At 60.8% G+C, this 21510-nt stretch overlaps 2 protein-coding genes across 9 annotated transcripts in view; one reads left to right on the top strand and one right to left on the bottom strand.

Moving 5' to 3' along the window:
- Window positions 1-581: 581 nt before the first annotated feature.
- Window positions 582-6640, top strand: SLC16A8 (solute carrier family 16 member 8). 2 transcript variants are annotated; one of them, XM_059080389.2, is made up of 5 exons: window positions 582-709; window positions 1832-2056; window positions 2796-2939; window positions 3253-4074; window positions 6084-6640. In XM_059080389.2, exons 2-5 carry the CDS (start codon window positions 1843-1845, stop codon window positions 6398-6400), a joined length of 1497 nt encoding a protein of 498 aa, XP_058936372.2. In that variant the 5' UTR covers window positions 582-709; window positions 1832-1842; the 3' UTR covers window positions 6401-6640. The 2 variants fall into 2 exon arrangements, with proteins under 2 accessions (XP_058936372.2, XP_066866293.1); XM_067010192.1 differs by having other exon boundaries at window positions 592-709; window positions 1954-2056.
- A 2002-nt stretch (window positions 6641-8642) lies between these two features.
- The window catches only part of PICK1 (protein interacting with PRKCA 1), a 78078-nt gene continuing 65210 nt past the window's right edge, over window positions 8643-21510 (bottom strand). For 5 of the 7 annotated variants that reach the window (XM_067010186.1, XM_059080195.2, XM_059080196.2 and 2 more), the window contains 10 exons: window positions 20046-20174; window positions 18107-18173; window positions 16799-16888; window positions 14320-14373; window positions 13504-13566; window positions 12405-12538; window positions 11914-12006; window positions 11038-11088; window positions 9940-10084; window positions 8643-9482 (listed from right to left, as the gene is read on the bottom strand). In XM_067010186.1, coding sequence (XP_066866287.1) covers window positions 9208-9482; window positions 9940-10084; window positions 11038-11088; window positions 11914-12006; window positions 12405-12538; window positions 13504-13566; window positions 14320-14373; window positions 16799-16888; window positions 18107-18173; window positions 20046-20174 — 1101 coding nt within the window. In that variant the 3' untranslated portion in view covers window positions 8643-9207. The remainder of the gene's footprint in view (window positions 9483-9939; window positions 10085-11037; window positions 11089-11913; window positions 12007-12404; window positions 12539-13503; window positions 13567-14319; window positions 14374-16798; window positions 16889-18106; window positions 18174-20045; window positions 20175-21510) is intronic. The other 2 variants (XM_067010189.1, XM_067010190.1) reach the window with 1 other exon arrangement.

The following is a 21510-nucleotide window of genomic DNA, read 5'->3' as shown; positions in this document are numbered from 1 at the left end:
ACATCCCTCATCTTAAGTGTTTAGGTCTGGCCTAACTCCTGCAAGCTGTATGCCCCCATCTCTGGCCCAGGCTCATTTCTGCTGTGGGTTCCCTAGAGCCGGAGGGATGGCAGTGGCTGAGGCCTGGGACCATCAGCGAGTCACCCTCCGGTGCCCTGGGACACAGCACCCTTTGTTCTGGCCCATCCCCACCCCCTCAGTCCCAGGCTCTGGCTTGGATTAGCCTTATCCAGGGGAAAGCCATGGAGGCCCCTCCTGGAATGTGGCCTGGGGGCAGAGGGCAGGCAAGAAGTTGAGGTGATAAGGGCTGGTGGGGTCTCTCCAGGGCAGGGCTGTGCCCTTTGTACCACTCGGACCCCCAGGGCAGGGCTCTCTGTGTTCTCTGCCCGAAGCTCCAGGAGGTGAAGGGCCCCCCTCCCATCTCTAGCTCTCCCTGGATGGGCCTGGGACAGGGAGCCCCACCACGCCGGCCCAGCCTGGCCCGTCTCCCCTCCCAGCGGAAAGCCTCTTAGAGGGGGTGGGGGTGGGGAACACTAAGCCCCCGGCTTGGGGGAGCGAGCTGTTGAGTGGCTGATCTGCAGGAAGCCTGGGAGTCTTCAGCTGCGGCCCCCATCGGGCTAGGCTTTCACAGGGGAGCCAGTGGGGCGGCCCCTCCCTGCAGGCCTCAGGAGATGAGAGGCTGGACACCCAAACCCACCGGACGGCTCAGGTAAGTAAGTGTGCGGCGACGGCTGTCAGGGACCACCTCTTGTCCTGGTCCTCAGGTGGCCGCAGCTGTGGTGACCAAGCCAGAACTTGGTCCTGGTGGGGCAGGGGCAGAGTCCCACGGGGCCCTTGGCATTGCCCAAGGCCAGGCGGGAGACCCCAGCGCAGAGGGGTTGCAGGAGGGAGGGAGGCTCCAGCTGTGGGCTGGTCCATCCTGCCTGTGAGGCCCCCCTCCTGGTCTGTTATGGGGGCAATGGGGGTGCTGTGTGAACCCCTGGAAACGTGGAAGGGGTGGGGGGCTGCTAAGTGTTTGGAGGGAGGGCAGAGGGTCTCTCTCCCAGTGCCCCCTCAAAGGTCCGCATCTGTCCAGTGGAGCCAGAGATCTGACCCCCCCCCTCAAGATCCCCAGCTGGTCTGGGGTGTTCAGTCACCCACCTTACAGGTGGGAAAACTGAGGCTCAGCAAGGGGAGGGGAGCTGCCCAAGTCACGGAGCAAATCAGTGGCTAAGGTGGGATGAATTGGAACTCAGCTCCCTTGGCTTCTGAGACAAGGCTAATATTGTTACAACATGTTTTGGTTTTTCTTTCATAATTTTCTAAATGACAATAGACATTCCTGATCACAGAAAAATTAGGTACATACCCCAAGGCCAAGGAGGAAAATGAAGTCCACCCATTTTGCAGCTGGCACTTGGCTCCCCCTCCACCCCACACCTTGTTTGTCCCGTTGCCCTGAGACCCTCACATGTACACGCTGGGGACATGGCCGGTCCCCACACATGCCTCCAGTCACACACTGGCTGTCGGCTTTCCCACTCATCCGAACCCCCTCTCCTGACACTACTAGGTCCTGAGGGGCAAGGAGTGTCCTCCAGAGGGAGTCTTCCTGAAGTTAAGACTCAGGTGGGAACGACTCTATTACCCACCCCTCATCCTTCACGCCCCTTGGAGGAGGGGAGATTTGGGGTGAGGTCCTACCTCGGTTTCCCCTCCTGGCTCCATCCCCTGAGCAGGGCTCCCGTGGGTAGCCCCGTGCCTCAGTTTCCCCACACCGGGGTCTCCATCCCCCTTTCTTGTCCGGGCTACAGACCCTCGCCGCTCCCTCTTGTCCCCTCTCCTCCAGCAGAGGCGGTGACGATGGGCACTAGAAGCCCCCGGCGGGGCCCCGGCCCCCCAGACGGCGGCTGGGGCTGGGCCGTGCTGGGCGCCTGCTTCGTGGTCACCGGTTTCGCCTATGGCTTCCCCAAGGCCGTGAGCGTCTTCTTCCGCGCGCTTATGCGCGACTTCGGCGCGGGCTACAGCGACACGGCCTGGGTATCCTCCATCATGCTCGCCATGCTCTACGGGACAGGTCAGTGCCCCCTCGCGGATCCCTCCCCCCTCCCCCAGGCCCAGGACTGAGGATCGGGATCAGGGACCAGGAGACACCCGACCCCTTGAGCATCTTCCCCCAGGCCCCTCGGGGCGGGCATGGAAACCCCTTCCTTCCCGTGGAAACATTAGCACCAGAGAGGGGAGCAGAGGGCAGGAGGGTGGCAGCGGCCAGAGGTGGAGCCCGCACCCAGGTGGCTGACCTGTCAAGCTTGGCCAGCTGGAAGGGCCCCTCCATTTCTGGCAAAAGACCCGCACCCGCTTATGTTACAGGTGGGGAGACTTGAGATCTAAATAAGATTCCCAGTCTCAAAACTCTAACCACCTGTGGGGTGGGGGAGGTGCTGGAGTTATCCTGGCCAGGCAGCGAGCGTGGAGGGGTGAGGTGAGGGATGGGGGAAGCCTGGGGAGGAAGGCAGCTCAAGCTGTGATTCCAGCTGTGAAGGTAATAAAGAGAATGGGGTCCGCCCCTTCTGCTTTATGTTCCATGTTCTCAGGAGGGGTGGGGACCAGTATAGAGGCTCCTCCCCTGCATCCCCCCAGTATGGCTCTCTTTGGTCTGTCCCAGCCAAGCTAGTGACCTTGGCCACAACACTGCCCTCTCTGAACCGGGGGTGACCTCATCCCTTCAAGCCGTCTTTCACGGCTGGGAGGTACAAAGCCTGGAGTGTCTACCAGAGAGGGGTCCAGCCTGATGGGCGATCCTGCCCTGCCCACAGGCCCGGTGTCCAGCATCCTCGTGACCCGCTTTGGCTGTCGCCCGGTGATGCTGGTGGGTGGGCTGTTGGCCTCGGCCGGCATGGTCCTAGCATCCTTCGCCACGCGCCTCCTGGAGCTATACCTGACAGCTGGGGTGCTCACAGGTGAGGGCGCCCACTGCTCTCCTCCCCGTGGGGGTCGGGGTCCAGGTGGGGGTCAGCAGCCCTTGCTGCAAGACCTCCTGTCCTCAGTTTCCCCACGAGGGGCGGTCCTCATCCTTCGGCCCCGTTCCCACCCCTCACCCCGGGGTCTGCCCACCCTATCGGGGCCTCGCCCCTCCCTCCCGCCGGGGCCTCGCCCCTCCCTCCCGCCGGGGCCTCGCCCCTTCCTCCCGCCGGGGCCTCGCCCCTTCCTCCCGCCGGGGCCTGGGGTGAGGGCGTCCTCGGGGAGCCCGTCACAGCACCGCCTCGCCCACAGGCCTGGGCCTGGCCCTCAACTTCCAGCCGTCGCTCATCATGCTGGGGTTGTATTTCGAGCGGCGGCGGCCTCTGGCCAACGGGCTGGCGGCGGCCGGCAGCCCCGTATTCCTGTCGGCGCTGTCACCGCTCGGCCAGCAGCTGCTCGAGCACTTCGGCTGGCGCGGCGGCTTCCTGCTGCTCGGCGGCCTCCTGCTGCATTGCTGCGCGTGCGGCGCCGTCATGCGGCCGCCACCCGGGCCGCGGCCACGCAGGAACAGCGCGGTCGAAGCTCCCGGGGAGGCGGAGGCGGACAGTGCGGGACTGCGCTTGCGTGAGGCGCCCTCTGGTGGCCGGACCCGCCGGCGCCTGCTGGACGTGACCGTGTGCACCGACCGCGCCTTCGCGGTGTACGCCGTCACCAAGTTCCTGATGGCGCTCGGGCTCTTCGTGCCCGCCATCCTGTTGGTGAACTACGCCAAGGACGCGGGCGTGCCTGACTCCGAGGCTGCCTTCCTGCTCTCCATCGTGGGCTTCGTAGACATCGTGGCGCGGCCGGCGTGCGGCGCCCTGGCCGGCCTGGCGCGCCTGCGGCCGCACGTCACCTACCTCTTCAGCCTGGCCCTGATGGCCAACGGGCTCACGGACCTGAGCAGCGCTCGCGCGCGCACCTACGGCACCCTTGTCGCCTTTTGCGTCGCCTTCGGCCTCTCCTACGGCATGGTGGGCGCCCTGCAGTTCGAGGTGCTCATGGCGGCTGTGGGTGCGCTCCGATTCCCCAGTGCGCTGGGCCTGGTGCTACTCCTCGAGGCTGTGGCTGTGCTCATCGGACCGCCCTCTGCCGGTGAGTGCCACAGGAGGAGAGGGTGACGCGGCCTAGTGCCCCTAAGCCCAAGGGAAGCCCCCTCCCTATCCCAGATGGGACGTCCAGGGATGAGAGAGGGGAAGGGACCCATGGCGGTGGGGAGGGGGGAGAGACAGCCCGGTGGGGTAGACTCCCCTTACCATGGCCAGTTAGCCTCCCCTCCAGGCAGTACCACCAGCTCAGGGTGGGGATGGAAAAGCCAGGAAATGTGCCAGGAAGAACCCAACATGGATAGTAGCTGGCCCACTGGCTCATCTCCAGCAGATGGCAGAAAGGCCTTGCGAAGTGCAGATGTGTATTCTCCTTTTGCAGGTGGGGGAAACTGAGGCCCAGAGGCCCAGTACAGGTTGCAGTCCCAGAATCAGAGTGGAGCCCTCAATGCCCATACCTCTGAAACACTGTATCTGAGTGCTTCAGTCTCCCCAGCCTCTAAGGGTGACTGGAATACGGAGAGTCCTTGGGGAACCAGGAGCGGAGTGGAGGACTCGTTACGCTCACAGAGAGGCGGGGCGCGGGAGTCTTCCCCTGTGCACACTGCCTGCTGGGTGCTCTACACATCATAGGAAATCCTCATGACGAGGTGGTAGGTTAGGGGAAGGCTTCCTGCAGGGGCTGGCATGAAGGCAGTCTCACGGGGCAGGTCAGGACCCCCCAGGAGAGGGCACAGGGAGTGTTTTGGGGACACTGTTCCTATACGAGTAAGGCAGGAGCTAGGACCAGAAAGGTGGGGGTGGGGGACATTAGGGTCTTGCTGGGTTGTCAGGTTATCCCTGAAACAGCAGGAAGCCTGCCTATGAGCAGGAGAGAGCTGAGGTCAGGCTGTAGGATGGAGCAGTGACGGGGGCCGCCTTTGCTAGGGCCCAGGCCGCACCGGCGATGAGGTGAGCTGCTCATTCTTCCAGGGCTGGGCTAGCTGAGTGCCGTCATCAAGCTTTGTCACCTCACCTGACCCTGAATTTCCACTTCGGTGCAGTGGGAGTTGCACTGAACCTGAACCCCTGTGTGAGCAGCCCCCAAGCCCAACCACCAAAAGCTATAAAACCAGCCAGAGGCTCAGGGACCCATCTTCCATTTTCCACCCCAGACCCTGGGGTGGATCTAATAGGCAGAGAAGGCACGTGGGGTGAGAAGAAGGTGAGGGACACCACAGGGCTGTGTGTGGAAGGGGCGGGACTGGCTGGCTGGGCGGGGGTCAGGAAGCAAGTTTGGGGTACCGCTCAGAGGGGCTCAGGTGGGCAGCTGGCTTGGGGGACTCCAGGGAACCTCCCCAAGGCCTCAGAGATACAGACTGAGGGGTCACAGCCTGGTGTGGACAGCCACAAGGATGCCTCCGAGAGAGGGGGGAGCCCACCGAGGAACCACACTTTAGGGGAAATATTTGCAATTAAAAGATTTTGCCGAGTATGAAAGTAACATGTACCTGTGATAGAAAACTTGGAAAATACAAAGAAGGAAACAAGAGTTCTACAAGCCCTGTCCCCAGCCCCCATGCTAATGATAGTTCAGTCCTGGGTACACGGGGCCTCCTGGGAGAGGGGAGGCCTGGGGGTTGGGGGGAGAGCTGAGCCAGGCTCCTGAAGACCAAGGAGAACGGTTAAGTGGAAAGAACAAGAGTTGGGGGCCCCCAGGAGAGCACGGCTAAGCCCAGTGCTCTCCCCACTCCCAGGTCAAATATCCCCAGCTGGGCAAGGCCCAGGGTACATGTGGGGTTGGAATCCCGAGGACAGGAGGTCCCTTATAAACTGTGAAGTGCTGCCTCACCAAAGGCCCCATATCACTTAAGAAATTGAGGTCCAGTTTTAAGATCTCAAATGGCAGAACCCTCATGGATTTTTGCACCTGTAAAATGGGAACAAAGACTGGGGTATGTGTGTGTGTGTTACCCGTGACCCCCACCAGGAGTGCTGCCCTTATCTGAGGGTGGGGGTGTATGTGTGAAGGGTGGGCTCCCCCGCAGGCCCTCACCTCCCCATCCGCCCTCCCCGCAGGCCGCCTGGTGGACGCGCTGAAGAACTACGAGATCATCTTCTACCTGGCAGGCTCTGAGGTGGCCCTGGCCGGGGTCTTCATGGCTGTCGCCACCAAGTGTTGCCTGCGCCGCTCTCAGGACGCCACGCCCAGCCCAGGTACCGAGGGCGGGGCCAGCGACCCGGAGGATGCTGAGGCCGAAGTGGGCTCTGAGCCCCCGCCTACCGGCGCCGAGGAGCCCGGCGGCCTCGAAGCCCTGGAGGTGCCGAGCCCAGGGACTGGGCCCTCGGAACCCGAGATGGAGGCAGAGCCGGGGCTAGACTCCGAGTCTGTGTAGCGCGGGGGCACTGGGTGGGGTGGCCAGGGACTTCAGGACTGGGGCTTCCCCTCTCAGAGCCCCGGCTGCCCCAACAGGGCCTGGCACACGGGAGGCTGCTCCAGTGGTCACCCCCAGGGTCCGTGCAGGGAGCTGCCCCCTCGTCTGCCCACTGGCCTTGGCCCCACCAGTGAAGCTGCCGTGCACGGCACGGTCTGGGCCTGTGTGAATCTTAAGTCCATAAAGCTGAGCTGAAAGAGGTTCTGTTCCTGCGCCTTTAGCTGCTACCTGGGGGATGGGTTAGCAGGGAGTCTGAGAGGCTCTCCCCGGGGCCCTCCGACCCCCACCCCCACCCCGTGGGCGTTGGGGAGGAAGTGGCAGAGGTGGAGGATGGCAGGGGAAAGTGCCCCAGCTCCAGCCCCGCCGCTCGGAGCTGTACACTGAAGCCCCCGCTGGCAGCATCTGCCGCTGGAGCAGCCCAGAGCAGAGAAGGAGCGCAGGTCCGAGTGGCGGGCTGGGGCTGGGACACTTTCCTGAGCCCCGGGCTCCTCTCACACACTGGAGGTGGAGAGTACCTGACTCTGTGACCCCATCCTGTGGCGAGCAGGGGGGTTGGGGGAGGGGGAACGGCACCTGCCCTGCCCCCTCACCTCCCTAAGAGGGACCCTCTCCCAGCCCGGCTCTGGGTCTCCTCTCTCTAGGGGATAAACTCGGGTGTCCTGGGACCTTTGCTCTGGACACGTGTCCCTACGGACGCCCCTGCTGACCCTGGCATCTCCTCCCCCGCCCGCCAGCGGCGTCCCAGGGATAGCTCCTCAATGGCACTTTGAGCCAAGTGCACGGAGCTGCAGGTCTCACCCTGGCTAGGAAGGTTTAGGGATCTATTTAAGTATTCATTCTCTTCCCACAAACTAGACACCCCTTTCCTTGCCTCCCTCCCTCCAAATCACCAGCTTGGTGACCCAGGCCCAGTGGAGGAAGCAGCCTTCCCACCGCAGACCCTGACTCCACTCATCCGTACTCCTCAGGGGAGCCCATTCCACTGGTGACCCCCTCCCCACTGGTCTCATTTTCCATCCGTGCCCCAGGAAGGTGTGGGGAGCCCCTGAAGATGCCTGGCCGACTTACACTGCGTCTGTGCTTTCCCCTAAGCCACTACAACAGTGACTACACCTTATTTTGTTTAACAGATCCTCACAGAGCACCGACTGTGCCAGGCACCGTGCTAAGCACGGTCACAAATGTCAACTCATCTAATCCTCAATAAGGACCCAAGAAGGTAGGTCCCCTCATCAGTCACACAGATAGGGAAACTGAGGCACCGGAAGTGAGGAGGTAGCTCAGGGTCACAGAAGCTATGACTGGAACCCAGGCAGTCGGTTCCAGTCTGTGCCCTTGGCCTCCACACTGGCTGCCCCTTCAGGGAGGTGGTACAGTCTGACAGTTCTAGGGGAGCTACGCGGTGACAGCCCACCCCTCGCTCCACACTCCCAATCCTGCCTGAGGATCCCATTCAGGTCTCTGCCCGGGACCCACGCACGCAAACCTAATAAGCAGGAAACTATCCCCCGCCGCGGCCACTGTGGACCCTGCCCGCCTCTCACACACCCTCTCGCACCCCTCCCATCCTCAGGACGAGCACATATTTCATTGTCCAAACAGGGACACTTTGAGAGTGAAAAGGGCCACTGTTAGTAATTACACTAGGACCACAGGTGTGGACTGGGACTGTCCAGGTGAAGCCAGACACATGGGGTCCTAGCGTGGTACCGCCCACTGGGCTTCTCCCCTTGGCCCTGGCAGAACAGGTGACCTGGAATGGCCGGGGCACTCAACACTCTCCCCAGTTTGGGGCCTCGGGTCCTCCTGACCCAGTATCTTCCCTGCCCTTCCTTCCCCAGATAAAGGTTGAGTTCACGGCCAGAAGGACCGAAGGATCCAAGATGAGGGAGGATGTAAGAGGCTCCACAGAGCAGAGAGCCTGGGAGGCGGGGGGAAAAGTGGAGTCTGCTGCATTTGATGGATCTGAGTCCAGATCCCACTCTGTCCCTGTCCACCGTGTGGCCCTGAGCAAGCCTCTTCTGAGCCTCAGTTTCCCATCTGTAAGTGGGGAACAGTAGTGCTAATCCACAGAACTGCTGTGAGGAGTCAGTGCTCTAAAGGGAGTGTCAGTAAACCTCGTGGCCCTGCCTTGGTGATCAGGGGGCAGAAGAGGGGGGCGTCGAGGGGAGAGAGGGTCTGAGGCCACTGCAAAGAGCCTGGCTCCATCTGGGTTTGTGTTTATTCAGTACAGGCCCAGCGCCCAGCCCCTCCCCAGGGAAGTGGCTGAGCGAGGGAATAAAACAAATAAAGGCCGCGGAGGTGAGTGTGGACTGGGGTGGGGCCAGCCTAGGGCAAGGTGAGGGTGCACGTGAAACCCTGGTCCCAAGCTCGGCGGTCCACCCGCGGCCCCCTCCTGGCAGGTCTCCAAGGGGCCAGTGGAGGTGCCCATAAGAAACGGCTCCTGGACTCCCTGCCACCTCCGGCCCCTCTTCCTTTCTGCCCTCTTTCTCATTCCTAAGGCAGGTCCAGAGACCAAGCTCTCCAGTTGGCTGGGGAGGTGGGGAGGGAAGGTGGAGGGGCCAGTGTCCAGGCCCCAGGCCACGGCCCGGTGCCTCTCCTGGGCGGGCGCCCGGGTCCGCTGTGCTGGGACAGAGGAGCAGGGAGGCAGGCGCCCCAAGCCAGCAGGCCTTTACGCGCCACCCTGTTGTGCGGCAGCCCTGCCCCCACTCCCATGCTGCCGTCCTCCCACTCGCCCTACCCCCCAGATCCGCACCCCGAGGGGGCACTCAGGAGTCACACCAGCTTCCGCCCTTGTCCAGGGGCCCGGCAGCCCCTCGCGCATCCCTGGACGGCTCCCCAGCTGCCGTGTCCTCCTCGTCTTCCTCCCCCTCGTCCTCGCCGTCAGTGAACTCATCCTGGCTGAGGCCGTAGGCCAGCGTGGTGTGGGCCAGGTCCACCTCGATGGGGAAGACGTCGGCGTCACGCAGCACTGAGTAGCAGTCGTTGTAGTACTTGGACATGGTGGACACGAAGCGCTGCAGCTGGAACACGATGTCCTGGACTGGGACAGGAGGGCGGGCAGACGGGCGCCAGTGGGCCGGGGCTGCCTGCGCGTGGAGAAGACCCTCCCTGCCCGCCGGGGCATCCCATCATGCACCTCACTGACCCCTCGTGACCCGGGAGGGGGCAAGGCCAGGGCTGCCCAGCCCTGCACAGAACCCAGGCCGCCTCCCAGCTCCCAGTCAGGCAGTGGAGGAGCCCTGCCAGGGTGGGGGGATGGTGGACTACATCCCCCAAGCAGCCCACGGGGCACGGCCCAGGCCAGGCTCCAGGAAGCTCCCATCTTGGGTCTGACTCAGAGCTCTGCCATGCGCTGGCCCTGGGAGCTCAGGTAAGTACTGTACCTCTCTGGGCCACAGTTTTCCCAGCTCTGAAATGGGGAGAGGGTGGTGTAGGGGTTGCCCGAGGCAGGGTGTGGCCCGCGGGCCGGGCGCCTGCCCACAGCCCACACCCCTCACCGTGCTTCTGGTCCAGCAGCTCCATCTTCTCCAGCACATCCTTGCGCATCTGGGAGAAGCGAGCGCGGGCCTCCTGGCGGCAGCGCAGGATCAGGCGGTACTCGTAGTTGCCTGTGCTCACGCGGTACAGGGGCTCCCCTAGAGCCTGGGGCGAGGGAAGCACGTCAGGGACCCTGGGCGGGGTGGGGAGCCTGCTCTGGGGCCGAGTGGGGCAAGGGCAGGGAGGCTGCAGAGCCGACCCCCCCACGGGCTCACACCCCTGCACAGCATGGCACTCTTCAAAGCTACCATGGCTCCCCATTTCTGAGGCACCAGGACTGCTAGAAGCACTTAGTGATAGCTTGTGAAAGAAAACAACCAAAACACCAAACCCTTGCCGCATTAAATAAATGAAAATTTAGTCATAGATGGACCTTGATATCAAAAATATTAAAAACGGGCTTCCCTGGAGGCGCAGTGGTTAAGAATCCGCCTGCCAATGCAGGGGACGTGGGTTTGAGCCCTGGTCCAGGAAGATCCCACATGCCGCGGAGCAACTAAGCCTGTGCGCCACAACTACTGAGCCTGCGCTCTAGAGCCTGTGAGCCACAACTACTGAAGCCTGTGCGCCTAGAGCCCATGCTCTGCAATAAGAGAAACCACTGTCGTGAGAAGCAACAAAGAGTAGCCCCGCTCGCTGCAACTAGAGAAAGCCCAAGCGTAGCAATGAAGACCCAACACAGCCAAAAATTAATACGTTAAAAAAAATTAAAAAGAAGTAAAAAACCACCTCTCAGGAGTGAGGAAAGTCAGTTTTTCCCTGCAAGAGCCCCACAAAGTGTGGGGGGCAGCTGGTCTGGGAGCAGGCACTGGGAGTGTCCCACAGCAAGCTGGCAGCACTCCGAGGCCCGGAGGGGCCAGGGGTGGGGGGATCGCCCCAAATCTCCAGAAACGAGAGCCTGGCCAAACCCGCAGGCCTCTCCTGGATTGGCCTGGCCCACCTGGTGTCCCTGGCAGACCCAGCCCACTCTTCGGGCTCTGTGAGGTAGGCAGGGGAAGATTTGTGCACCCGAGCCCTTCCAACACCACAGCCGTGCCCCCTCCCGCCGTGGCACTCACAATGCAGCTGTATTCCTCGTCATCCATCTCCTTCACCTTCAAGCAGTACGACTGTGGGACAGGTGAGGCCAGGTTGTCAGAGGGGCTGCACCACCTGGGTGCCCACCCTGATGTCCCCAGTTCCTCCCATGCCACGCTGTACCCCTCGGCCACCCAGAGGAGCCGGTGTGCCAGGCCTCACGGGTCCCGCACACCCTCAGCTGGGATGAGCCGAGACGCGTCAGGGAGAGGCGGGCCCCTCGGTCAGACTGGCCTTTGCTCGGGAGGCTCAGGACAGCCAGGGCACTCATCTAGGAGGGTGGAAAGGCCTGAGAGACAGCCCAGCATTTACCACACTCAAGTCCCAAGAGATGCCCTGGGAAAAAAAGGTTCCATGGTCCAAAGAGCTTGGGAAGGCCCCTGAAGACCCGTGCTACGTATGGGTCTATCAGAGGCTCTGACGAGTCCTCAAGCAAAGGACCTTGGCCTCTTTGATGGAGTATTTTTCCTCATCTCCTTTCACCACAGAATTATTATTTGAACATAAAACTCATTAACATCCCTTGGTACCCACTTTATAACCACTGACCTAGTCTAATCCATTGTTAAAAGTGACCAAAAGAATTCCCATGGGGTCAGAGTGCTCCAGAGTGAGGGCTCTACCCGCCCCAGGCTTCCAGGGGCTCCTCTGAACAGTTGAAGCTGGGCCTAGGCTGCTGCCTGATTCCCCAGCACCTCCCTAGGCCCCTGGTCCCACCTCCTCAATCAGATGTGACCGAGGTTCTGGCCCTGCCCTGCTGGCCACCGTGTGGCCACCTGAGGAGGGACAAATCTCCAGGTGGGCTCTGACCCCAGCAGGCCAGGCCCCCACCCCCGCAGAGGCTGGAGACCACTTACCAGGTACTCAAACTTCACGTCCAGGTACTTCTTGATGGTGAGGCGAGTGTCTGGGATGGCTTTGTTGAGGTATGTGTTCAGGTCCGTCAGCATCTGGAAGGGGAGGATGGGGCGGACGCTTAAGCCCCCATGGGCAGAGGGGTCAGGCTGGCCAGGGTGGCAAGGAATGGCACTGATGTGTCAGTCCTTCTAGTGGACTCAGGTGTCAGAGCCAAGGGGCACTCCTAGACAGCCATGTCCGTTTCAAGGACGAGAAGACAGACCAGGTCAAGGGCAAGCTGTAACTCTGGTGGAGCCAGGGCCAGAAAAAAGCCTGGAGAGGTCAATGCTGAGGCCACGGAGGAGGAGTGACTCACCCATGGTCAGCTGTGTGGGAGACCAAGCCAGGACCGGCCCCCCGGTGCTCCGACGCCAGAACAGGACCCTTTCTGCTCGCCACGCCGCCCCCTCCCCCATCACGTGCTGACAGACACACGTTCCGCCGGACCTACCGGCTTGATGGTCTTCAGCAGCCGGATGCCAAACTTCTCAATGCTGCGGTGGGCGTCGGCAAACTTCACGAAGGCCTCACTCGCTGCTGGCTGGGGCTCCCGCACCCCAATCACGGAGAACACGTCCCCAAAGGCTGCGTGACAAGTTTGTCCTGAAGGCTGCCCCTACTTGACCCCTTAACGGAGAAGCCAGGGATTTGTTGGGGAGAAGCAAGGCGGGGGGTGTGGCAGGCTGGAGGCCAAGGTCTGCCCGAGGTCTACGTCCCAAGGGAGATGGGTCTACACCTCAAGAAAGGTGAATCTATACCCCTAAGAGACTTGGACCTACATCCCCAAGGAATGTAGACTCCGGCGTAGACACCTGAGTCTACACCTTGAGGAAGCTGGGTCTACATCCAAGGGAGCTGGCCCTCATTCCCCACAGAGACCAGACCATGGAGAAGGCTGGGTCAAGGTTGAAGGAGGTGAAATCGCCTGGGGGCAGACTACTAGTCTGGAATCTGGGCCTTAGGTCAACTCTGCCCCTAAGGAGCTGCGTGACCCCTTTTCTATCTGGGCTTTGTTTTCCCAACTGCAAAACGGGGTTAACTGTAGCTGCCCTGCCCAACTAATAACAAACTGGTAGGAAACGAGATCGCGAATAAGGAAGGGCCTCGTACATTGTCAGCGGCAGTACAGATAGACGGGACAGGGCCCGGAGGAGTAACTGTGCCCCACAGAAGACAAGCTGGTCTAGGGGACTCCCCTAGCGGTCCAGTGGCTGGGACTCTGCGCTTCCACCGCAGGGGGCCCAGGTTCAATCCCTGGCCGGGGAACTAAGATCTCACAAGCCCTACGGTGCGGCCAAAAAAAAAAACAACTAGCTGGTCTACATGCTCCCCGCTGGCCCCATTATTGCTACACCCCAGCATCTAGACAGCGCCCAGCCCAAACCTGGCCTGAGGTCAGATGCTGCGGTGTCTGCCTGAGCATGGACATGAGAAAGGCCCCAGGGAGGAGCTTGGCCGCACCCTCACTGTATAGGTGTAGGGGAGGTGCTGAGCCCAGAGGGTAACAAGGGTTTTTCCAGGGTCACGCAGCAGGTTTGGGGCATCCTTACCCCGGTGCGTCTGCGACAGCTCATAAAAGGCCCGCAGGAGGTTCTTGGTGTGTTCTGTCATCCCTGTGAGAGAGACCCAACCGAGGGGGCTGGGGGCACATGGTGGGACCACACTGGCCCAGGACACGGCCTGCAAACGCCCACCCCACCCTGAGGCCCTCACTGTTCCTGGGTTTCAGACTCTTCTCGCTAGGTTTACATGTACAATTATTTGATTTTTCTGGACATGTATTACTTTTACAATCAGAAAAAGTATGTCTTGGGCTTCCCTGGTGGCGCAGTGGTTAAGAATCCGCCTGCCAATGCAGGGGACACGGGTTCAAGCCCTGGTCTGGGAAGATCCCACATGCCGTGGAGCAACTCAGCCCGTGCGCCACAACTACTGAGCCTGTACTCTAGAGCCAGCGAGCCACAACTACTGAGCCCGTGTGCCACAACTAGTGAAGCCCGCAGGCCTAGAGCCCGTGCTCCGCAACAAGAGAAGCCGCGGTGATGAGAAGCCCGCGCGCCGCAACAAAGAGTAGCCCCCACTCGCTGCAACTAGAGAAAGCCTGCGAGCAGCGACAGACCCAACACAGCCAAAGATAAATAAATTTATATTAAAAGAAAGAAGTATGTCTTAAGATTTTTTTTCCTTAAGAATATTTAATGGCCATGGTCCTAGAATTGCATAGGTTGGCATTCTGCCCCCACTGCCATCATCTTTAGAACAGGGCTCCAGGGCTCCACCCCAGGGCAGAGCCAGTGCCAGGCACTTCCCAGACTGGGATACCCCACCCACCACGGGGCTGCCGGCCAGAGGGTGCACCTGCCCACCTTTATACAGCTCGGCGGTCCGCTCCAGCTCCTCAAGCCTCTTGACAAGCCCATCTGTGGGGATCAGAGAGCCACAGGGTCAGGGGAGAGACCCACAGGTCACCTGAGCCAGGCTCGGGAGGGGCAAGGTTGCCCCCAGAGGACAGGACAGCACAGGACATGGTCCCAGGGAGGGGGCCTTGGCACCTCAGGGTCAGCTGGGCTCACCGGTGTTTTGCAGAGAGCCCGGCACACCCAGACAAGCGGGGGCAGGCAGGGCAGCCCTGAGGATGCTCCTGAGATAAGCACCACCCCAGCAGGCTGGGACACAGCAAAGGGGCAGAAAGGTGAAGAGGATGAGGGTACTTCCAGAAATCAGGAGTGAAAACCAGTTGGGCCGTCCGCAAGGCCAGGCCCGCGGGTGGCTCCCCACGGCCAGCAGAAGGCAGGCCCATGCCTGGCAGTCAAGGCCCTAGGACTTCTAACATACTCCCTGCTGATGGCCAAGGAGCAAGGCAGTCAGAGACAAGCAGGAGAGACGGGCCGCCTCGACGATAACTCTCAGGTGGGCTCAAAGGCAGCCCCTACCACCACCGGCCGCTCAGAGGCAAGAGCAACCCGGGGAGGGGAGGGAAGCTCAGCGAGGGCTTCGAGGAAGAGCTTGCACGGGAGCTGGCCCTGGCGATCATCTTCGCCGGCTTCACGGGTAGTTTACTGAGCACCCACTGTGGGCCGGACCCCGTTAGGCCCAGGAATGATGGAGGTGAATGAAATCTGAGTTGTGCCCTCAAGGCTCATAGTCCAGCAGTGACGGTGGCCAGGCCATGACTGGCAGGGACAGTAAGGGCTGTTAGTTGAGGGGCAGTTGCCTCACCTCAAGGGCTCAAAATGGGAGCAAGTGCATTGCCAGGGAGGGGGCCGCGTTCCAGATCGGGGTGGGTGGGACTCCCACCGGCAGCGAGTGGCACCGTCCCCCACTCCAACAGGGCTGAGGTCCACCTCCACCTCCCCACCAGGAGCACCGGCAGCAACCGCAGGGCAGGGCCCGTGTTGGTGGCTTCCTTGCCCGGCACCTCCTAGACAGGGCCTCGCCTCACCGAGTGCCCTCCACGCAGCTCAGTCCTCCTTCCACATGAGCCCTGGAGGCAGAGGCTACCTTGCTCATCTTATAGAGGAAATCGAGGGACAGAGAGGTAGAGCAACTTGCCTAAAGGCACACAGCGAGGGCTGCGCAGGCCGGGGTGCCCTCTGCCCCCCAGTCTCCTGTGCTGAGCTGGGCCAGGGTTTTCAGAGTGGCAGGAGAGAAGGGGAGTAGCAAAAGCCGGGCCTGGGCCTTCCTCTGGGCACAGAAGGCGGCTGCGAGTTGCGCTGTCAGGGAGGAAGGCCCGGGCTCTGGGGGCTGGAAGGGAGAACCTCGGAGGTCTCCAGGAGGCTTCGGCCACCGGGCTGGCCTCCAGGCCCTGGCTCCCCAGAGCCTTGGCCCCCCTGCCAGCCTGGCAGGGAAGGAGCTGCGTAAGCGCCATGCTGTTGTTTTTAGCTGGGTCATGGGACATCATGACAGCTTCAATTTTAGAAACCCTATTTAAGGCTGGGGAAATTGCAAGGTCTGGGGGGAAAAACACAACAACCAGTTCTAATTTCATCCCAACGCATGGTAACTACAGTAACAGGGATTTATAGACACCAAGAAGCTGGAAATAGCAGCCGCCACTTTCGTACCCCATTTGGAACAAGCTCAGACCGCCCCCCCCCCCCCCCCCCCCGCCTCCCAGCCAATAAAGCCCAGCGTGCCCAGCTGAGCCTACAATGTATGTAGGTATTTATATCTGTCCCCACACGTACACAGCAGAGCTGCTGCTATTTATAAACTCAGGCTGGTGACAGCAGGAGCAGGACAGAGTGCTTCACTGGCCCCCTGGGGAGAGAGCGTGTGTGTGTGTGTGTGTGTGTGCGCGCGTGCATGTGTGTGCGTGTGTGTGTCGCGCGCACATGCGTGGGCGCGAATGTGCGTGTACGCGGTTTTCCCCCCCGGCCCGAGGCAGGCAGCCACCTCCAGTCCTGGGATGCGGGCAGCAGCGCCACCTCCTGGAGAGAGGAGGGGCAGAGCGGTGTCGGAGCAGCGCAGTGCATGCTGGGGTGACAAGAGGGCACAGGGTGGAACTGGGCTGCCGGGGGTGGGGGGCGGTGTGCCGGCGTGGGGGGCAGGCCTTGGCTGCGTGAGAGCAGCTGCGGGCAGTGGCGAAGGCACCAGCTTGGGGAGCTGGAGGGAGGCACCTCCCCACCATGAATTTGTCTCATCTGTGACCTGGGCCTGTGAACCCTTGCTGGGGAATGGAGGACACTGGCTGTAAGATGCCTACGCTGACTACCGTGAAAGCTCTGGGAGCGGGAGAGGCCTCCAAGGATGCAGCCTGTTGGGCAGCCATGGTGCCCCCGCCCCTGAGGCCTGGGCCTGAGTCCCCCGGGACCGAGGGTCAGGGGGTGGAAGGAGGGGACTCACCATTGCACAGGATGGCCCGGCTCAGGCCCAGAGCATCTGCGGTCCCCGAACTCATGTTCTCGACCAGCCGATGCTTCACCTTCTTCAACACTGGGACCAGGTGAGAAAGGGACTCAGTGAGGTAGAGTCTGGGCCCCCAGGCCATCCCTGCCCCATCGCGACTCATTGGGAGCGACACCAGGGGCAGAAGGGGCTGGAATGGGGTTCGGTGTGTGGATGACTGTGAAGTAGGGAGGGTCCCAGTGAGGGGTTCTGGGCCCCCGCCCTGTTCACTCTCTACCTGAGGGAGGCGCTGGGAGCCTGGAAGGGTAAATATGTAAAGTGCTTAACCAAGGGCCTGGCACTCCAAGTGGCTACTGGCTACCACTGAGAGCCCAGAGCTGCCCAGGCTTGATACCAGCTGACAGGCCAACCACGGAGAACCTCTCCTCCGTCTCTCCTCCACTTCCGGGAGCAAAGGCACCATCAGTGACAACTGGCCTCAGGCTCCAGACTCAGTTACTGCATATGTGGTCACATACTCGTTCCTTGGAAGGGGACTAGGAGGGGACCAGAGGGCTTCAGAGGAAGAACCTCCAGGACAGACTTGATCTGCCCTTAGCCTCTTTACTTAAAAACCAGGAGGAGGCTCTGGCCCAAGGGTGTAGGAAAAGGGCGCTGGATCCCAGAGCCAAGAGATCTGGGTGTGCCTTCACCCAGGGGACACAGCGTCTCTCTGGATCTCGGGCCTTGACCTGGAATGAAGTGGCTGGCCCAGAGGACCCTGAAGCTACTTTCCAGCTCTTGAGCCTTGAAGCTTGCAAAGAACCAAGGCCCAGACCCCCTAGCAGGAGGCAATATGTCCCAGGGCATGCTATGGGCAGAAGGGCTGGCTTCTGCCCCAAAGCTGAGGTCCAGTTCAGACTCTGAGCCTTTCTGGGAGCAGGTGCGTAGAAGGGGCCAGGGCTGAGGAGGCGTATGCAGGTGGGCATGAGGTACCAGGCCAGGGCTGGGCTGCCCTCCCTTTCAGAAGGGTGAGGGACTGGGCCTGGTGAGCTGGAGGGCTGCCCTACAAAGGGCAACCCTAGGGCAGCAAGCTCCCAGAGGAGGTGGCAGGGGGAAGGGGGTTAAAACACAGGGCAGGGAGAAACCAGGGACAGGTTCCTGGGACCAGGTGCAGGGGGAGCACCCGTGGATCCCCCCAGGCCCTCTGGATCGGCTTGGTCCGAAGAGTCAGAGACCACATCCATGTGAGTACTGATGCTCTGTCAAGAAGGCAGAACAGGGGCTTATGGGGCCACTGGACGCCACTGCCCCAGCCCAGCTTACCAATGTCCAGGGACATGCCCTGCTTGGGGTCCGCCTGCAGCTTGTTGTAGTGGATAGTCACCTCCCCCTGGAAAAGCAGGACAAGCAGAGTTGTGACAGAGTCCCCCGGACCCCAAGCCCCTTCCCGGGAGAGGCCTGTTTTCCCTGGAGTTTGTGGTCATGAAAAAATCCTGAGCCCTGGAAAAAGGTCCCTCCTTCTCTCACCACCCGCCAGGCCCTGGAAAATCAGCAGGCACAAGGGCAGACAAGGTCCCTGTTGACACTGAGCTCGCAGCCTGGCGATCTCTGATGTCCCGTGTCCCTGCCACCCCCATACCACGGCCACACTCCAAACCTCTGTGACATCATTTTTCCTGCCATGCAGAGGATCTTCTCCCGCGCTCTAAACCATCCCCATCCTCCCTCCACTCACTCCACAAACTGTCCCAGCACGCCCTCTGCGCCTGGTGCTGGGATGGAGGAAGCAGGTGCAGGGGCAGCCCCAGCCCCCAAGGGCCTGAGGCCAGCAAGGGAGGCCGATGCAATTCAGGGAAATTACATGAATTGCAGTCTAGTGACTGGAAGAGAGGTGGCGCTCCTCCTGAGAAGCCTCCACTGACCACGTGAGGCCACCCAGGTCACTCTCTCTCCTTGAAATCCTAAGACCTTTGAACTCGGGACAGAATCCATTCAAATGCAAAACAGGATTTCAAAATTGCCTCCTCAGGGACCCGATGCAGTGAATCAGGGGTAGATGCACAAGGCTCTCGGGCTGCAGCACGGAGAGCAGCTGCGGGGAAAGGAAGGAGCGCCACGGCGGCCGTCAGACCTGGACTCTGGTCCAGCTGTGTGACCACGAGCAAATCCTGTCCCCACTCTGGGCACCAGTAAAATAGGGGCCGTATCTCTGCCTGGCACCCAAACGTGGGAGCTGGGGAGTCCCTGTGCAATGACAAGGCTGTGCTCACACACCAAAAGCCCCTGTTCTCGTGGGCAACGTGAGGGGCTGGCGCGACACAGGCCTGGGAGGACGAGGAGGGTTCTGGTGAGTAGAGATGGGGGGATGAGGAGGGGATCCAGAGGGGGCACATGCACCCCACTTCTGTACCAGAATGAAACACGGTACAGAGGACATGGAGGACGGATGGGAGGTGAGGAGAGGTTTGGATGGATGGGGTGAGGGAGCGCAAACACTCGGCCAAGCTCAACATACAGCTGGGACGCTTGACTCTCAGACTTTTAAATCATCCTGTGGCTTTGCACCTCCTTCACTGTTTTGGTTTCCCAAGAGCTACTAGCAGCAAAAATCTCTAGGAAATGGCAAAAGGGCTGCATGCTTCCGGGACTGGCTGGAATGCTGCCTGCCATCCAGGGAGAGAGGGGCCCTGTGGGGAGAGGCCTTGGCCTGGAGCAGCGGGGGCAGCGAGGGGGAGGCCGGGAACAGGCAGAGTGCAGTGTGGTCTGCAGAACAGGAGACCATCCGCCGGACCAGGAGCTGCCCCAGGGCCCAGGGGACTGAAAGTTCCTACAGGGACGGGGGTTGGGGGGAGGGGTCCCTCTTACAACTTCCTGGGCCCAGCATGGCCCAGTGGACATTTACTGGATGTCTACTGACCCAGGCAGCTTCACCTCAGACTTCCAGCTTCGGCTCCAGCCCTGACTGGGGACACACTGGCCCACCCTGAGGAGTGGTTCCCAGTCTGACAGCTCCCCTGGGAGCTCGAGGACGGGGACCTTTCAGTCCTGGTGCCCACTCTCTCACCAAGGCCCAGCACAAGTCCTGGATCATAAACAGTATCTACTGAATGAACACGGAAGAAACCCAGGGAGCCGGGATGTGACCCAGACCCTGACGCCCCGAGGAGGGAGCTGTGAAAGGGCCAGTCCCCGCTTCCGGGCCCTCTGGCGGGCTGGAGGTCTCAGAAGGGCCCTGTGCCCCCAGTCCCGCAGCAGCCCTTACCTTCACCTCCTGAATCATCTTGGCCACCTCCACCTTAGTTTTTCCTTTGATTGACTTGCCATTGACCCCGGTGATCTCATCGCCAGCTGCCACGGTGCCGTCCAGCGCGGCTGGGGTGTTGTCAAACACCTGTGGGTGCATAAGGGGGCGGGGAGAAAAGGAAAGCTGGGAAGAAACCTGGTGGAGGGCAGTCATTCCTCCCACCGCAGTCGGCACCCGGCTCCATCCTGGTCTCTGCCCTCTCTCCCTTAAGTGGTGCTGGAGAATGGCAAGGGCAGAAAGCACCCTAACAGCCAGAACGAGTGACCCACGTTCTTGCGGGAGGGGGAGGGGGAACTGGAGGTAAATGCGACGGAGGAGACTTTCCTCTTCTGGTACCAAATACACCAAACCTTCCACGACCACAGGAGTGTTTGCTCCTCCCAAGCCATTTCTTGAGATTTTTTTCCAGCAACGCTGCACTGAGCTGACTCGGAGCCCCAAGACACCGCTTGTCAGTTCCTGCACTTCATCTCTGTCTCCAAGGAGCAAGGGCCTCGCCACACGTGTGAGCCCCTTCTCCCAAGATGACCCCTAACACAGGGTCTGCGCTCACTGGCTGAGTGCAGCTGAATATGTCTGTTAAAGGACAGACGTATGGGGGACGCTCGGGACGAGAGGCGAGAAGGCTACACAAGTGTGTGCGGAGACGGACCCAAGAATACAAAAGTCACATCAGGCAAAACCCGCTAGGAGAGGCGCCAAAATCATTAGCTGTCTCCCCTATACCTTATCTTTAGTTTCCAAGTTTTCTATGCAAAGCACATAGAAAGAGTATTTCATGATGTTTCATATACATTAATAATATAGGAAAAAAATGAAATAATTAAGACAAACGCTTCTTTCTGCTACCTTCCAGAATCACAATGAAAACATCATAATTATTTGAAAAAGAATGGTAAAGGAGATCACAACAATAAAAGATATATAGCCGTGTCTGGAAGATGCAACAGTGGGGATCCAAGGGCCTGCAGAGGGGGTTGATGAAAGAGAGCTCGTCTTTGCTGGAAACTGCCAGCAGGCCAGGAAACAGACCTCTGGAAACATCCTTAGGTGGGTGGAGGGCAAGGTAGAAAGTAGGGGGACAGACTCAACTCCAGGCTCCCTCCCCACCCACACAACCCTCCACGACCCCTTCTCTGGGGAACACGGAGGACACGGGAACGCCACTGCCTCAGCACTGGCCACTGGCTCCCTGCCCACATCCTGCTGGAGCTTCAGCAACGGACGTTTCCCAGACCGTCGCGGATTTTGGCAGACAATCCGCACTGAAACCTCTGGGCCCCCCGAAGCAGCCGAAGCAGCCGCAGGGACTAAGGTGGAGGGGGCGGGCAGGGACCAGCATTTCTAGAGTCTTCAGGCAGTGCCATCTGGTATAGCAGGAGAGCACGTGGATGCTTTGGAGCCTGTCAGATCTGCTTTCTAA

This window comes from Kogia breviceps, chromosome 12 (genome assembly GCF_026419965.1).
Source record: "Kogia breviceps isolate mKogBre1 chromosome 12, mKogBre1 haplotype 1, whole genome shotgun sequence".
Taxonomy (NCBI): domain Eukaryota; kingdom Metazoa; phylum Chordata; class Mammalia; order Artiodactyla; family Physeteridae; genus Kogia; species Kogia breviceps.
The sequence above is the reverse complement of the archived record's forward strand: the minus strand, read 5'-3'. Positions and strand labels throughout refer to the sequence as shown.